Source organism: Hypanus sabinus, chromosome 23 (assembly GCF_030144855.1).
Source record: "Hypanus sabinus isolate sHypSab1 chromosome 23, sHypSab1.hap1, whole genome shotgun sequence".
Classification (NCBI taxonomy): Eukaryota; Metazoa; Chordata; class Chondrichthyes; order Myliobatiformes; family Dasyatidae; genus Hypanus; species Hypanus sabinus.
Window position 1 is genome coordinate 7,915,211 of NC_082728.1, and position 14,483 is coordinate 7,929,693.

The 14,483-nt window shown below is 40.2% G+C and overlaps 1 protein-coding gene across 6 annotated transcripts in view; it reads right to left on the reverse strand.

Moving 5' to 3' along the window:
• Positions 1 to 2,666: 2,666 nt before the first annotated feature.
• Positions 2,667 to 14,483, reverse strand: part of helz (helicase with zinc finger) — a 300,135-nt gene continuing 288,318 nt past the window's right edge. For all 6 annotated transcript variants that reach the window (XM_059948283.1, XM_059948286.1, XM_059948285.1 and 3 more), the window contains 2 exons: positions 11,204 to 11,456; positions 2,667 to 4,465 (listed from right to left, as the gene is read on the reverse strand). In XM_059948283.1, coding sequence (XP_059804266.1) covers positions 4,134 to 4,465; positions 11,204 to 11,456 — 585 coding nt within the window. In that variant the 3' untranslated portion in view covers positions 2,667 to 4,133. The remainder of the gene's footprint in view (positions 4,466 to 11,203; positions 11,457 to 14,483) is intronic.

Here is a 14,483-nt window from a genome sequence, read left to right on the forward strand (position 1 = left end):
TCTTCACCTCTCCACTCTTCTGAGCCACAGCACCAGACTCAGTATTGGAGACCTGCTTACTGTGGCTCCCCCCCCCCACACCCCAGTAGATTGTCCCCCGCAATAGTACCTAAAGTATCAATGAGAGAGTGGAAGTTGTTGGAGAGTGAGAACATGGACAATATATTGTTGGAGTTGCAAAATGTTGAGCCGGAAGCTCGGTCAGACTAGGCATGTTCTCTACTTCCAAAAGGGGAGAAAAACAAACAAGCCAAGTCAAAACTACAGATTGACAACTGAGAAATCAAGCTACTTGAACTTCTGGAATTCAATACTGAGGCCAGAAGGATAAACTCCCAGGTGGAAGATGAGGTGCTGTTCTTCAAGCCTGTGTTGGGCCTGACTGTAACAGTACAGAAAGTGACAGGCAAAAGGCAAAAGGCCAGTGTGGGAGTAAGATGAAGAATTGAAATGGCAGGTACCAGGAAGCTCAAGGTTCTCTTTGCAGAAAGAATGCAGGTCTTTTTTTTTAAGTAGTCTCTACCCCCACCCCCAACCACAGCTCTCCCTTTCCCAGTTGCTGTGGAGTTTTTAATCCTAAAATGTTAGCTCCTGTCTCTTCCTCTTGATAGAACATGGCCTGCTAGGTATTTCTAGCATATTTTTATTTCCCTCTCCTTCAGTTTTGATGAAGGATCCTGGACTTGAAACATTAACCATTTCTCTTTCCATAGCTGTCATCTGAACCAGCTGTTGAGTGCTTCTATCAGTGTCTACTTTTATTCCTCTCAATTTTCTTTATTCAGTGGTGCATCTTATAGATAATATCATCCCTGAAATTTTACTATCAGATGTTTCTGGACCTTCTCTAGCACCGTCTGCCCTCTTCCAAGGTTAGATGTGGGCGGTTGTGGTTTGAATAATGTTTTGTAAAGGCTCTGGCTATGATAGATGAATTACACATCTTGGCTCTGTTCTCTGTATAGCTGCAATCCCACCTTGAGCATTGTTCCATTTATGGTTCATCAGATATTTAAGAGGCACAAGACTCATCTTCAGTGTCAGGGATATGAGGTATGTCGAATGACTGAGAAGTTTTGGCTAGTTTTCAGCATGTTAAATATAGAAACATAGAAAACCTACAGCACAATACAGGCCCTTCGGCCCACGATGCTGTGTTGAACATATACTTACTTTAGAAATTATGTCAGGTTACCCATAGCCCTCTATTTTTCTAAGCTCCATGTACCTATCCAAGAGTCTCTTAAAAGACCCTATCGTATCCGCCTCCACCACTGCTGCTGGTAGCCCATTCCACGCACTGACCACTCTCTGCGTAAAAAGACTTACCCCTGACATTTCCTCTGTACCTACTTCCAAGCATCTCATGTTAGCCATTTCAGCTCTGGAGAAAAGCCTCTGACTATCCACATGATCAATGCCTTTCATCATCTTATACACCTCTAGCAGGTCATCTCTCATCCTGCGTTGCTCCAAGGCGAAAAGGCCAAGTTCACTCAACCTATTCTCATAAGGCATGCTCCCCAATCCAGATAACATCCTTCTAAACTTCCTCTGCACCCTTTCTATAGTTTTCACATCCTGCCTGTAGTGAGGTGACCGGAACTGAGCAGGGTCTGACCAGGGTCCTATATAGCTGTAACATTACCTCTCGGCGTTTGAACTGAATCCCATGGTTGATAAAGGCTAATGTACCGTATGCCTTCTCAACCACAGAGTCAACCTGCGCAGCTGCTTTGAGCGTCCTATGGACTTGGACCCCAAGATCCCTTTGATCCTCCATGCTGCCAAGAGTCTTACCATTAATACTATATTCTGCCATCATATCTGACCTACCAAAATGAACCACTTCACACTTATCTGGGTTGAACTCCATCTACCATTTCTCAGCCCAGTTTCGTATCCCATCAATGTCCTGCTGTAACCTCTGACAGCCCTCCACACTATTCAGAATACCCCAAACATATAGGTGACTCTAAAAAAGAATGTATAAGGTACATGTAAATCTGCAGTATAATATCTTAAGAATGTTGGATACAAGTCAAATGAGACAAAAATGATATAAAGTCATGTTTCTTCATACAAAGTGGTCAATGGACCTCAAACTCCTCTAAGCCCCTCTTTTCTTTAAGATGCTCCTGAAAAGTTGTTTCTGTTACTCCTTGTTGGTTTGGTAGAACCTCTGTAAGTCGTTTAAGACCTCTACCATGATAAATACACTATTTTATTGGGATTCAGTAATTATATTCAAGATGTTAGCAGCAGCAGCTTATAGAAAAATAGTTTGAAACTGGGCGATTGTTTGGAGACACCATGACAGTTGGTTGTAGAGCACAAAGAAACACTGGTTTGTTACTGTTGTTGCTTGTGGGTTGTTCTGCCAAACATTGTGAACATACTATTGTTGGAGCCGGAATGTGTGGCAACACTTCAGGATGCCCCCAGTACATCCTCAGGTTGCATTGGTTGTAAATACAAATGACACATTTCATTGTACGTGTTGATGTACTCATCATAAATAAATCTGAATCTGATTAAACATGCAACCCTTCCTAATGAAGGGTATCCTGTAGAATACAGCTTGTTGCATAATACTGTTGAATGTAGATAGCCGTGTCAGATGTGTTCAATGCCTCAACCAAGTTCACAGAAAAAGACAGACAAAATACAATTTAAATATTTTAATACTGAACAAAAGAAAATAAAAGCAGATGGAAAGTGTTACACATTTCCTGACTGCAGCAGCTATTGCAATGCCCAGAGTAACAAATCAAAACTTTAGAAGTTGGGGAGAAATGGGTGTTGGGGAGGGGGTGGGAGAAGGAGAATAGGAGGAAACACCTGAACATAAAATGCCACCCAACCACTATCAGGACAGATACATTTCTGAAGATAACCAGTTAAGTAAAACTGTAATTACCTAAAAATTTGTGAATGTATTTATAAGGTTAAAAGCACAGAGGAACATTGAAGTAGCACACGCTCATTGATAGCTGGATAAATGCTGATAGCAATACTTAATTCTTTTTTGCGTGTGGAGAGTAGGAGAGGAAATGCTTCAAACAGAAATATGGAGGAAGTGATGTCACTCTGTATTTGTATTTCCATAAAAACAAAAAAAATTAGAATATTAGAATTTCATGTATGTCATCACATTTTAATGTAAACATCAAATAATGTACCAAAAATTAAACTACAAAAAGCTATGAAGTTCCACACTATTGTGCATCCCTTCAAAGAAAATAAGCCAGATTTAAAAACATTTACACATGCATAGTGAAACCAAACAAGTTCTTTTTTCTCTTTAAACTAAATTCACACATTTTTTAAAGTTAATAATCTACTAAGCACCAGCATATCTAGATTTAATCTTCATGATTCATTTAAAAAAATCTATCAAATTAACAGTGAAACAACAAGTAAAGATGTCAGCTTGACCCAGAAAACAAAAATAAAAAGCAGAGCATGTGATGAAGGTGTGCTTACGTCTTCTGCAGTGATTTCTGCCTTTTTTTTAAAAAGTAAAAGCTTTGTGTCTAAACTGAATTTTAATATACATGTGTGTATGTTTATGCAAATATATATCCTATTTTTAAGTTAAAAGCAGTTTGTTTACAATAACACTTTACACAGAGTAAAATCTTTCAGTTGATCAAAACAGTTCAGAATGCATTTAACATTTTTTAAGAAACTTTGCTTGAAATGAAACATTTTTTTAGATCTCTTCCTCGTGGTAAGCTGGCCATTTCTAGTATAGAATCCCAGCACTGTATGCTACTCTATGTCAGCGAAGTATTCTTAAAAAGTGACTGGAAAATTAATGCTCTGCTTAAAAACTTTTTTTTCCTTTTTTTTTCTCAGCTGTTACAAGATTTAACTATGCATATCAAAGATTTTTTTTGTTTTTTTTTGAAATAAATTTTGAATTTAGGAATCTATGATCAACTACAAAGTACATAAAGTAATGTAAAATATACACAGGATGAGACCTTTCTGTCAAAATTAAACAAAACAGAAACAAAAAAAAAGAGATTTCCAGGAAGTTCTGTCAGAGAGTTGCTAAATATTTTTAACAAACTATATTCCTGACTGTTCTGACTCATTTTAAAATCTAAAAAGGAAATAAATTTGTTTTATTTGAAGTAAGAGTAATACCCATTGCTACCTGATGAACTACCTATGCTGAGTTCCTGAAACAAAGATAGGGGGTCGCCATTTTTCTTTGCAGGCTCTGGTGGAGGTTTAGGCTTTGGCGGAGCCCGCAGTGCATTGGCGTACGACATGACTGGTTTGGTTCCACTTGCTTTCTGCTGGCTGCTGGACTCTGCGATCTGGCTGTTAGACAGGAGTGGGGGGAACTGGCCAAGGTGCTGAAGCACGTTGTAGTTGAATGAGTTCGCTGGTAGCTGCGATACATTTTCAGGCTTCAGTGGTTCCTCTGGCGGTCTCAGATTCTTGGACTGAACTGCAATAAAATGACGAAATAGGTTAAAGTCAAGAGGAAAAACAGGAAAGAATAAAATTTCAATAAGCTGGACACTTCAACATCACTAATGTAGTAGTGTGTCAGTCAAGAGTCATAGAATATTACAGCAAAGAAACAGACCCTATGGCCCACCTTGTCTGTGCCAATCTATTATTCTGCCAGTCCCATTCACCTGCACTTGGACCACAGCCCTCTATACCTCTCCCATCCAGCTATTTATCCAAACTTTTCTTATATGTTGAAAACAAACCTACGTCCACCACTTCTGCTGGCAGCTTGTTCCACACTCTCACCAACCTCTGCGTGAAGAAGTATCCCCTCAGGTTTTCCTTAAATAGTTGACCTTTATTGATTTTATTCTTAAACTTTAGCTTTTCTAGACTCTTCTGATTGAAAACTGTTTTTCCACAGGCTGGAGCAACAAGTTAGAAATGAAGAAATTAAACAGAAAACAGCCACTGTCTTGCAGGTGGCGAAGGTCTTACAACCTTCACTTCCTCCAGAAAGCGGTGGATGCAGCCCAGTTCATCACCAGCAAAAGCCTCCCCACCATAGAGTATATTTACATGAAGTTTTACACAGGAAAGAAGCATCCATCATCAAGGACCCCTACTATCCAGGCCATGCCCCCTTCTCATTATCATTGAGCAGGAGGTACAGAACCTTAGGTCCCACACCACCAGGCGCAGGGACAGTTATTACCGTTCAACAATCTGGCTCCTGAACCGCTGTGGATAATTTCACTCACCACAACTCTGAACTGATTCTACAACCTACAGACCTTCAAGGATTCTACAACTCTTGTTCTCAGTATATTGTTTTTTAATATTTTTGCACAATTTATCTTCTTTTGCACACTCGTTATTTGTCAGTCTTTAAGTGTAGTTTTTCATAAATTCTATATTTTTATGTGAATGCCTGCAAGAAAACTAAATTTTACATTGACTTTTGCCTCTGGGCACTGGATACAGGTCCGAGCTGGAATAGGAATCTTGGTAAAATGCCCCATACGAATCAACACACAAATGCTGGAGGAACTCAGCAGGTAGGTAGCATCTATGGAAATGAATAAACAGTTGACGTTTCAGGCTGAGATTCTTCTTCAGGGATGTTTGCTGCGATACAAATTTGTTCCCAAATGAATGCTTGATGCTTAATGAAGAAACAGGTTCTGTATACTGGTATGAGTCATGAGTTGAAGACAGGATGTGGGTAAAAGAAAGGTTTAGCCAGTTTTGATGCTTGGTTGGTGACCTGTTGCAGCAATGATAACGAGCTTTGCCCAACATGCATTGAGAAGATGAGGCGGTTTTCATCAGCTCCTGAGAATGCTCATGTCCTGGTGTGCATCCCAAAGCACAAGTCTGAGAGAATACTCATAACCCCATAATGTATGGTGCTATTTGTAGAAAAGAATTCCCTAATTTACAGTAAATGAAGTCAGTCTGTTCGTGTTCCACTGAACCTATTTTGTCTGACCTTCATTCCTTCCTTCTCTCTGGACCAGTCTCTTCTCATTCACACCAGTTAATCCTCTGATGTCTCTGCTACTCTGACAGTTTGTGATTGTCTAGTCCCAAGCAGCCCCTTGAGACAATCCCTTTAACACCTCCATCCCAGAACTGGATAGCCCAAAGGTGCTCTGCCTCCTCCTCGATCAGACATCCAGCACCTTTCATTTGTCTGGGTGAACCCATTCTCACAGTGGACAACTTCACTCAGTTTCTCCACATCTAAGGAGTGGCTGTGGGAGCCTCTCAGCAGTCCAAAACTATTGTTTCAACTAACACACACAAAATGCTGGTGGAACGCAGTAGGTCAGGCAGCATCTATAGGGAGAAGCGCTGTTGACATTTCGGGCCGAGACCCTTTGTCAGGACTAATTGAAAGGAAAAATAATAAGAGATTTGAAAATAGGAGGGGGAGGGGAAAATGTGAAATGATAGAAGACCGGAGGGGGTCGGGTGAAGCTGAGAGCCGGACAGGTGATTGGCAAAAGGGATACAGAGCTAGAGAAGGGAAAGGATCATGGGACAGGAGGCCTAGGGAGAAAGAAAGGGGGAGGGGAGCACCAGAGGGATATGGAGAACAGGCAAAGTGATGAGCAGAGAGAAAAAAAAAAGGAGGGGGGAAAAAGCTAAATACATCAGGGATGAGGTAAGAAGGGGAGGAGGGGCATTAACTAAGTTAGAGAAGTCAATGTTCATGCTATCAGGTTGGATGCTACCTATCTGGTATATAAGGTGTTCCTCCTCCAACCTCAGTGTGGCTTCATCTTGACAGTAGAGGAGGCCATGGACAGACATATCAGAATGGGAATGGGACGTGGAATTTAAAAGTGTGGCCACTGGGAGATCCTGCTTTCTCTGGCAGAGCGTAGGTGTTCAGCGAGACAGTCTCCCAGTCTCTTTCAACTCTCCGCCAACCACTTCCTTTCCACTGGCACCTTTCTATTTTCTCATTCCTTCCCACCATCCAGTGACCCCAGTAATTTTTCTGGGCAAAGCAATGGCTTACTTGCACCTTTTTCAGATCTGATGTACTGTATTCAGTAATCAGGCAGGACTGTGGTCTCATCTACTCTGGATTCACCAGATTCATTACTGGTGACTTCCTGTTTCTGCCTTCTGTTTTGGTGAAGAGTCTGAAAAGAAAATTATAATGGAATAGATGTACTTATGTGCTTCAGCAGTTAATCGCAGTAATGGTTTCCTGGGCTCCTTGGGCAAACAGTCCCATGTAGTTGAGTCTACATGACTACTGGGCAACCACTTCGCAGAACACCTGCTCTCAGTCCACAAGGGTGAGCCATAACTTCCAGCTACACATCACTAATTCTCCACCACACTCTGATCAATCTTTCTCACATAATTTCAGTGTTTCCTCTCCCTCCACCTTCATTATCTGCTGGCCACTTCCTACAGCTCTGCATTTCACAACTTTTACATCCATTCTTTTCTCCCTCTCAACTCTCATTAACACATCTACTTCTTCAGGATGTTACTATGGCAAAAAGGCCCTACCTGACTAGCAATATTCCCTTCACTCTATCCCCTTTGCCAACTCAATTTTGCAGTATTTTGCTTTGAACATTAATTCTCTTTCTATTCCCATACCTGATCTGTTGAGTGCATTTACAGTACTGTTTCTGTTATCAAAATTTTAAAGAATAGAAACAGGTTCAAAAAACATAAATTAACAAATCAGAATCAGATTCAGTTTATTGTCATTTAGAAACCACAAATGGAATGTAGTTAAAAAATGAGACAACGTTCCTCCAGAATGATATCACAAAAGCACATGACAAAACAGACTACGCCAGAAAATACACATAACGTTTGGCAATCCCCAATCCAGAGTCCGGAGAGGCTGCTGCATATTAATATCACGCTACCACCTTAGCGTGTTCTCCAGATAGGAGCTCCAATCCAACCAGACAAAACAAGACCAAAAACTAAGGCTACAAGACCTGCATAAAACCACATAGTTACAACAGTGCAAACAATAGCATAATTGATATGTATCAAGTGCAGAGACTACAATTAAAGGAAGAAAGATCAAAGAGTCTTCAGAGTTTGTGTTAACACCCTGTTCTACATAATACAATCATAAGAAAATCATTTCTGATGATTCCATGTGTAACTCCACAGAACTGCACTTCACTAACAAATCTGAGAGTTCTGATGGACTATGCAGATATGGGAAATGCAAGGGTGCTGGGGCAAGGAAAGGACCATGCAGCTGTGACCTCTTCACATCAGCGGCAAGTAGTATGCTGAGACTTGTGGAAAAAATAACACATTTGTAATGTTCTGGAGGATTATTTATTAACATCAAAGTCCACTTGGGCCAGAACAGGACGTTCTTATATAGACCGTGCCTCTTCCATTTCTATCTTGCAAAATGAGTAACTCTGCCAATTTAATGCTACGGTTAGGCTTAGGAAGAATATTTGCCATGCTTATCCACCTTAGCCAGTCTTTGTTTCACAACCATTAACAAGACTGAAGTGCCTCAATGGGTTGTTTGAATTCTGGACAAATAGGGATAGCCTTAATGATACTCCTGATGCGGCCACCTCTATAGTGGTGAGACTGTCATAAATTGGGGGATCACTTTGTTGGGCACCTCCGCTCCAACTGCCAAAAGTGGAACTCTCTGGTACCCAACGTTTTAATTCCGATTCTCATTCCAACATATTGGTCCATGGCTACTTCTGATGCCAACACCTTATATTCCATCTGGGTAATCTCCAACATGGCATGAATATCGATTTCTACTTACAGTAAAAAAAATTCCCCTCCCTCTCCCCTCTTCTTCTATTGCCCACTCTGGCCCTTTACCTCTTCTCCCTTGCTGATCACCTAACCCTGAATCCCCTCCTCCTTCCCTTTCTCCTCTGGTCCACTTTCCTGTCAGATTCTCCAGCCTTTACCTTTCCTACCTACCTGGCTTCACCTATTATCTTCCTCTCCCCTCCATGCCACCTTTTTATTCTGTTATCTTCCCCTTTTCTTTCCAGTCCTGAAGAAGGGCCTTGGCCTGAAACATTGACTGTTTACTTGTTTCCATAGATACTGCCTGACTTGCTGAGTTCCTCCAGCATTTTGTCTGCATTGCTAGGAATTGCCTTACAGAACTAATGGAATTCCCATATATTGTGGGGAGAATTTTCAGCTCATTTGATGCTGTATGTTAACATGGGTGAGAAGCTGAACTCACTGAATGTATTCCATTTTATATCAATAAAGTAGTGGAGCACAGAGCATCGAGTTGGAGCATAGAACTCGTTCCATTTTACCTATCATAAAAATTATCTAGTTATAGAAATTGACTAATCTTCATAATATAGCATTTGTCATTTGCGTAATGCTTGATATTAGCATGATATCAAATATGATCACAATTTCCATCATCTTCTGAAGTATTGCTCAGACTTTAAGATAATTGCTATCCTCAAAATAATTAGCCCTCAAAATCCTTGCATTTAATTTGCTGATTCAGTAATATTATTGAATTGTTGAAATGTAATACATTAAAATCGAAATTGTTTTGATTATAACTGGCATATATTACATTTAGCCTCTGTAGTACAGCACAGATTATTTGTTGGAGATATGCAGTTGGTCTTATGACTCCCTATTTCATTACATTCTCTGAAGGAGGTAGTGACTATTCTACAATTTTATTCTATTGTTATAGCTTCCAACAAAATCACTTCAATTAATTTTTTCTCCACATTTCTGAACATTACCTTTTGATGTATCAGGCAGCTTATACAATTGGATTTAAGATTGCACATTTCTCCTACAGGAATTTACTATTCTACAATATTTCCTCTAAAAGCATATATACTTATTCAAATTTACAAACCATGTTTTGAGCTGACTAATAAGAGATTAAGTACCACATAAAGGATTGAATTAATAGCCCAGTACTGCTACATTACTGCTTCCCTTTGCAACAACCTCAAGCCTAACTTAGCTATAATGCTGCTATGTTCAACAGAATCATTTTGAAGATATATTTTTAAACACTCAAATCTTTCATCTGAAAATTAGATATTTTCCACTTACTTTGACTCAGCTCAGGGTGGTTGCTTTCCCAAGGCACCCAGGAATCTGACACCGCATATAAATGCTGAAGCATTCAAATAAATTTCTTCCCTCATAGTTTAGTCTTCAGACTCTTAACCAATACACAAAGCACTTTTTGGTATCAGTCTCAGGGTTTGCTCAGTCTTGATGGCCAGTGGTGATTTTGTTTAATACTTTAATGGCAGCTTTTGTGACTTTTGTAGAAATTCCTTTGTTAGCAACTGATGTGATCACACCAACAGTCACTGTCTGTCTCATATCCTGGACAGCAAAGTGACCAGACGTGGATATTCAGAAAAGCTCTCGACACACAAGACAGGAGCTGGAAGTAATAGGAGCAGGGCACTAATGCCACCATCTTGTTTCAGCAAATCCCTGCGATGATGCATGATCTGTTTTTTTTAATTCTACTACCCGCCCAGATTCCCTGTTTTGCATGATCGGTCAAAATCACTGGAAAGGGTAGGCAAACAGGCTGAGACCTGAATTTGTACACACCATCGCTGGGATTGCCTGTTTAAGAAGTCACCATAGCACAGTTGGAAATTGTGTTGGAAGCACAGGGAATTCATGCAAATTAACTTTTCCAGAGGGATGGGCACAAGGAGAGAGGAGGGAAAAGTACTTAGCTCTAAAACAGGTTATCTCCAAGTTATTCACAGTGACAGTTTCCTGGACCCTCGGGCAAGCAACCACCCTGAGCCTCATGTTATAAAGTGTAAAATTCTCAATATTCAGATGAAAGTTCGGGGTGTTTAAGAATCTATCTCCAAATTGATTAAATGGCGAATAAAAGAGGGCATAATTTTAAGGTGATTGGAGGAAACAGGGAGGGGGGAATATCAGAGGTAAATTCTTTTACACAGAGAGGCTATATGCCATGCACTGCATGGGTGGTGGTAGAGGCAGATATATTAGGGACATTTAAAAGAATCTTAGATAGATATAAGGAAGGCTATGTGGGAGAGAAGGGTTAGGTTGATCTTAGAGAAGGTTAAAGGATAGGCACAACATTGTGGGTCAGGGCCTAAGTTATGCTGTACTGTTATATTCTCTATGATCTTAGATTAGTACTTCAACATGTGGAACATAACAAAAATCTTAGAGAAGGCTACAATACCTAAAAGGTCCCGTGGTACCACTGCTCTGTTGGATCCATTGCACAGCATGTTCTGGAGGGTAGCTGAAGAGTTGGCATTCACCCACATCTCTGGAGATGTGTACTTGTAAGGATGATGATTATTGTGGTCTTGAAGATCCTTGCATTGACTAAGATTGCCTTGTGGATTGTTTGAATCTTCAGAAAACGCTTGAACAGAACTGGCTGAAATTCTTCTTTGGTACAAAGGCCTTCCTGGTCCTCTGGCTTCATACTGTTTGGGAAAATTCAGTAAGAATTATGCTTAGTGCTCAGTAGCATTGTTCTCCACATCCTTTATAGTATAATTTATTAAGATGACAATAATCCTTAAGATCAGTAACTTTAAAAAATTATCATTCATCACACAACCGCTAAAAGCTTTCATTTATTACACACACACACACACACAGGTGCTGGAGGAACTTTTTGGAGGGGAATAAACAGTCCATGTCTTTGGCTGAGACCCTTCATCAGGATTAGAAAGGAAGGGGGAAGAAAGTAAAATAGTGCGGGAAGGGGCAGGAGTACAAGCTGGGAGGTGATGGGTGAAACCAGGAGAAGGGGGAGGTAGGTGAGTAAAAGGGGGGTACGAAGTGAGAAGCTGGGAAGATAAAGGACTGAAGGAAGAGGAATCTGATAGGAGAGGAGACTGGACCATGGAAAAGGGAACAAGAATGGGCACCAGAGGAGGTGATAGACTGTTGAGGAGAAGAGAAGAGATAAGAGGGAAACAAGAGTATGGAAGGGAGGAAGAGGGATGGGGAAGGGGGAAAAATGACAGAAATGAGAAAAATCAATGTTCATGCCATCAGGTTGGAGTTTCATTACTAACAGGTGGATACTGCATAAAAACCAGCACTATATTGGAGAGTGCTAGTTGGAGGAACCTCCTCTGCTCAAATTTCAACCTTTGTTCTTTTATTTGTAAACAGGATGAAGACTTTGCTCGCAATCCTAGCACTTAATGCTGGTCTCTGGTTGCTCTCAATTGAGTACTTTGCTAGACATTTCAGAGGACAGTTAATTGTCAACCATAACGGTGTGACTTGAATCACACACTGACCTAACTGATTTAAGGACGGAGACCTCTTTCCCAATGGTCATGAATGAACCAAGCGAGTGTTTAATACAATTTGGTTACTTCATGGTCATCTTTGCTGGCACTTACTTTTTAACATTAGCCTTAATTAACTCTTCCTGTTGTAAGAGTGTAATCTGACCATGCCTCGAGATAATAAATCCTGGCCTTTGGATTATTTGCCCAATATGTTACAGGACTCGACTCTACATTAGACTGTAAAGGTAGGAAAGAATAGGGAATGGCATCTTCCAGAGTGAGAAAATGTGACAGCACAGGAATACACCTGTAGTCTTCTGAGATTCACCCTGGGAACAGCATGCACATTACGGAACCACATGTCCAATCTAAGAGCTACAGGCAAGGCCAAATGGACAAAATGCAAACTAAACAGATGGGATATAGGACATAAATTAACCTATATTAATAAAGTCTGAGGGGAATAAAAACAGCTACATTTCTCAGGCATTAAACTAAAGTATTTCTCATTCCTTTATTTCACCAGTAATCCCTTTAAACTCAATCCACCTCTGTACTGTATTTTAAAAATTATATTAGTTGGATAACGGAGAGGCACTGTGGAACCATACATTTTAAAAGAACTGCAACTATATTTTAAAAATGAGCTGTGATACACTGATAGAATAAATATCATAATCAATAAGCTTCTCTTCAGTAACTGACATTTACAGTGCAATAAATTTACAAGCGACTACAAGCTTTATTCTTACAGAGATACGCTAAAAACCCTAAATGCTGTAATTTTTTAAAAATACCAGCATTTGGGAAGGGGTATTTAGCTCTAAATGTATAACTGAAACAGGTATTGCAGGGTGAAAATGGTTTCTTTGCAAACTCCCTGCTGTTTTTTTGTAAAATTATCTCAGTTTTTCAACACTCCTATCAAAGAGATCTTTATTCACTGTCTCCTGCTTTTGTTGATTTTTCAAACAAAGCACCCCTTGAACTTCAGTCTAAAGAGAACAATTCATTCACTTCAGCCCATCCACATAGTTTTCTCACCACTGAGGCCATTCTACAAAGCCTTTTGTACTTTTGCTAATGCAATGACCAAAATGAAACACAATGCTCTGATTATTTTAACATAATTTCTGTTCTCCAAGTCTCATTTATAAAGTCTAGGATCATGTATGCTCTTTCAATAAATCTTGCTTACCGAACCCTCCTTCAAAGACTGTGATCTGCCTGTTCCTGCAGCTTCAGAATTGCACATTTCATATGACATTGCTTTTCTGATTAGTAGGTTAATTGATCTTGTGGGTGTAATTGGGCAGCATGGGCTTGTTGGACCAGAAGGGCCTGTTACCATACTGAATCACTAAATAAAGATAAACAACAAATAAATAAATGGAAGTAACCACCACTACTCCTCTGGGTGACTCAGACCAACAAGATCAGAGCTCAGCTAGTACACCACCGTTTAAACAGCTGAGTTGCAATGGATGAAAGACCACAGTATCACTGAATTCCACTGCCTAGTCATCCAGCCGTATGTAGAGGATCAATTGAACAATATGCTTTAGACCATAAGACATAGGAGCAGAATGAGGCTGTTCAGCCCATTGGGTTTGCTCTGCCATTCCATCATGGCTGATTTATTATCCCCCTCAATCCCCTTCTCCTGCCTTCTCCCCACAACCTTCAACTATCAAAAGGGCACCAAGGTAGTGTAAACAGTTAGTGTGATGCTATTACAACTCAGGGACTTTCAGAGTTTGGAGTTGAATTCCAGTGCCATTATGTAAGGAGTCTCTGTACGTTCTCCCTGTGGAATGTGTGTTTTTTTGTGTGATTTTGACCTATTTTATCACGTGCTTCCAAATACTCTTACACCCCATCCTTAATAATAGACTTCAGCATCTTCCCAAGTACTGAAGTCATGCAAACAAGACCTGATAAAATAAGAAACAAAAACGAGCTATATAACAAGCCCAGTGTATATTTTCCTTTCTTTTGCCTCCCTCCCTTTTTAAACAGTGGAGTAACATAAGCAAATTTCCAGTTCTCTGGAAACCTTCCAGAACCTAATGCTTCTTGAAAGATCATTACCAATGCCTCCACAATGTCCTCAGCTACCTCTTTCAGAAGCCTGGGGTGCAATCCATCTGGTCCACCTTCAGACTTTTCAGCTTTCCCAGAACCCTCCTCTTAGTAATAGCA